Source organism: Loxodonta africana, chromosome 10 (genome assembly GCF_030014295.1).
Source record: "Loxodonta africana isolate mLoxAfr1 chromosome 10, mLoxAfr1.hap2, whole genome shotgun sequence".
Lineage (NCBI taxonomy): Eukaryota > Metazoa > Chordata > Mammalia > Proboscidea > Elephantidae > Loxodonta > Loxodonta africana.
In genome coordinates, this window is record NC_087351.1 from 27,557,983 (window position 1) to 27,561,831 (window position 3,849).

The window sequence follows — 3,849 nt, forward strand, 5'->3', positions numbered from 1 at the left end:
TTTTGCTGTTCTACTAAAATATATATGACAGACAATTCTCAATTGCCAACCTTCAAGTTCTGTGTAAAATAGAAGTTAGTTGATTTAGGTAAAAGTCATAATTAATATAATTGATGGAGACTAAACTAGAAGTAATAGTAACCAAAAAATATGACTGAGTATGCAAGGTAATAGTATCTGGTTTTGCTTATCAAAGGGGAAAAAAAAGCAGAAGTTTTATCCTAAGACAAAGTGTCTGGTTATTGCAGAACGTAGGAGTAGAGAGTAAAAGAGAAAAATGAATAGATACAGAGAGTTACAGAAAGTTTTCAGGAAGAAAATTCTATTTTTCTTGGCTTAGAGTTGGTGTTTTACACAGGATTGCTATGAGTTGGAACCAACTCCATGGAAGCAAACAACAGCAGAGCCCCTGGATGGCGCCAACAGTTAATGCACTTGGATCCTAAACAAAAGGTTGGCAGTTCAAGTTCACAGAGGTGCCTCAAAAGGAAAAAAAAGACCTGGCAATTTCCTTCTGGAAAATTACTCATTGAAAACCCTGTAGAGTACAGTTCCACTCTGATACCCATAAGGTTGCCGTGAATCAGGATCAACTCGACAGCAACAGTTTTTGGTTGACAGTAGCTTCAAGGGATGAATTTCAAAAGAAGCAATGAAATGCGGTAAAATTTTGACAAAATTTATACAACTTAGCTGTGATGGTTTTATTTTATTAAAATCTTAGGGATGCTTTAGTGCCAAGAACCATATTAAATCAAGACTGGGTTTTCTCTCTGTTGTTATAGCATGACAAATTTACCTTGGTGTACTTATTCTGGTCTTAATAAGAAGAAATAAATGCCAGTCATTACCTTCAATGTAATCTTCCTAGTTATCAGAGATTCTGGAGCTCACATGAATAATATTTTGTGCTTTATATGATTTTATGTGGTTTATTTTTTTAATAAAATAATTATCTATGAACGAGATAAAATTCCTTCTGCTATGTTCATTTTTTATGTTTATTTTAAGATATTGTATTGTCCCTCAAGTTAAGAGGTAATTATGCCATAACCATTGCTCTCAGACACCTGTAATACTTACACTACCATTTCATTCAAGTGAAAAGTCATTTCTGATAACTCTTTTGATTTGCTTTCCCAAGATCAGACTCTAAATTCAGAAAAATAATAAAATGGATAAGGAAACCAAAGAGATTGAATGGACCATAGTGAATGCAGAGTTGCTGCTTAGTGGAAATAAACAGAACATTCCATCATCAGTATGTCCTGCAGGGCATTTATCAAGGAATTCAACATTTGCTTTTACCTACTGAGCCCCTCAGTCATTTAGCCCAACAAATGCATTTTCTCTAAGTTAGCAACTGACTGTTTTCTAACCTGCTTATCGCTTTACCTACACTAAAGCAGAGAAACAAGATATAATTTATGCACTTGCCCAACAGTACCTTCCATTGAATGCGTGGAGACCAGAGTTTTGAAGGAGAGAAGGAAAGATGAAAAAAAGTAAAGGAAAAATAAAAAAGAAGAGAAAATTTCATAAAGACCAGTATTGTTATATGAAATTGTGTTCAGGTTGAGTATGTTTTCCAGGAAGGAGATACATACTATATTCCTTACTGTGTGTCACTGTCACAATGTGTGAAAGCCACTGTTTTATGTGACTCTCACCTTACCACTTAGCCACTCTCCCCTCACTCACACATCACGACTGAGGCCTTGTTACCAACACACGCAAGTCCATTAGAACAAAAAGCCTACCAATAGACACCATTAACAACTATAATAGAGCAATTTAAAAGGGCAGGAATACAGGGAGGTTAGAGAGGAAGAAGGGAAAGGAGATAACAGTGAAGGGGAAAAACCGAAAGGGGGAATGGGAAGAAGGAAAGGAAATGAAATCTGAACTAGTGGAGGAAAACGGAAAAGCCTGCTAACTCAGGGTAAGGAAGGAGGAAGAGGAAGAGGAGGAAAAGGAAAATGTAATAGGTTTAAGTAGCATATTGCTGATCAGAGGAAAAGACCATGGAGTGTTTCTAGTTCTCCTTTGTATTCCAAGAACACCTCACATGGTTTGTATCAAGGTATGTACTCATTGGACTCCTCTGTGTGAGCTCTTAAAGGTTCTGCCCTCCTTGCACAACCCTGGAAGAGACCCAAAGTGGGGTGGGGTAGGGCAAGCAGCGGATTACAGTTAAAGGACTCAGTTCAATACTCTATTAGCAAATTCTCCATTTAGGACTGCTGGGAATTTCTGCCTGTGAGACAAATGGCTGTTTAAGAAAAGAGAAAGAGAGGGAGAGGTCTCCCTGTTCTGAAGGCCTTAAAGAAGCCTGTCCTCTTTTGTATTTCTACTAATTACTTCTTATAAGTATTATTCCGTGAGAATTAAGGCACAGGATTATTATCACCTTTGATTCATAAATACTTCCTATGGAACTACTTCTCAAATTTTAGAAGTGAATGTCACTCATTCCTAAGTGAAAGCAGCAAACGACTTCATAACAGTGTCAAGGTAATCAACCCAATGGAGGGCAAAGAGAAGCTTCTCTGTGAGTTTGACCATCAACAATAGAACTCCAGTAGTCAATGAGGAGTCCTCACAATACAGTCCATCCCTTAAGAGATCTTCCTGTAACTCACTAGCTGTCTGCATACTCTCCACATTGCTACCTTCATTTCTTGATTCCTGAATGTGTAAATGATTAGATTCAGGAACGGGGTGAGAACTGCATCAAAGATGGCCAGAAACTTATCTAGGTCTGTGGAGGGAGATGGCCATGTATAGAAGAATATCACAGGACCAAAGAACAAAACTACCACAGAGATATGAGCTGAAAGTGTGGACACAGCCTTGGATAAACCAGCTAACGAGTGTTTCTGAACAGTGAGAATGATGAAGATATAGGAAATGATGAGTATAAAGAAGGCACCCACAGAAATGAATACACTGTTGGCTGTGACCATGAACTCCAGCTGGTAGGTGTCTGTGCAGGCCAGTTTGATGAAGCGAGGAAGGTCACAGTAAAAGCTGTCCAACACATTGGGGCCATAGAAGGGTAAGTTTACTACAAATACCAATTGACCCACAGAGTGGATAAGGCCAATTGTCCAGGCTGACACTAAAAAGGAGATGCATATTTGTGGGCTCATGATGGTCAGGTAGTGGAGAGGCTTACACTTGGCCACATATCTGTCAAAGGCCATGGCTATGAGCAGCACCATTTCCACACCACCAATGACATGGATGAAGAAGATCTGAGCAATGCAGCCACTAAAGGAGATGACTCTGTGCTTTCTGAAAAGGTCATAAATCATCTTGGGAGAAGACACAGAAGAGACACCCAGGTCAATGAAGGAGCAATTGGGCAACAGGAAGTACATGGGGGAGTGTAAGTGAGGATGGGAAGTCACAGTGAGTATAATGAGGGAGTTTGCCACCAAGCTTACCACATAAAACATGGAGGAGAACACAAAGAGGGCAAGTTGGATCTCCCAGAAATTGGAGAGTCCCAGAAACACAAACTCTGACACCACGGAGTAATTTGCTCCAACCATCGGCTTTGCCAGCAGTGCTACCTGAAAGAGGAAGATAGAAAGAAATATAAATTATAAGATTTATATTAATATACTAGAGGGACAAAAGTAAAAATTATGAAAGCCTATCTCAACAGTGGCTTCAGTAACGGGCTCAAACATAGCAACAATTGTGAGAATGGTGCAGGACTGGGCAGTGTTTCCTTCTCTTGTACATAGGGTCACCATGAGTTGGAACCAAACTAACAGTCCCAAACAACAACATCTGCACTTTGGCATTACATCTGTATATGCTCATGGACCCTAATATTTC

The 3,849-nt window shown here is 39.3% G+C and overlaps 1 protein-coding gene across 1 annotated transcript; it reads right to left on the reverse strand.

The window, feature by feature from the left end:
• Window positions 1-2,188: 2,188 nt before the first annotated feature.
• Window positions 2,189-3,557, reverse strand: LOC100677303 (olfactory receptor 4F3/4F16/4F29-like). Its single transcript, XM_003418623.3, has one exon. It carries the CDS (start codon window positions 3,555-3,557, stop codon window positions 2,619-2,621), a length of 939 nt encoding a protein of 312 aa, XP_003418671.2. The 3' UTR covers window positions 2,189-2,618.
• Between the last annotated feature and the right edge of the window lie 292 nt (window positions 3,558-3,849).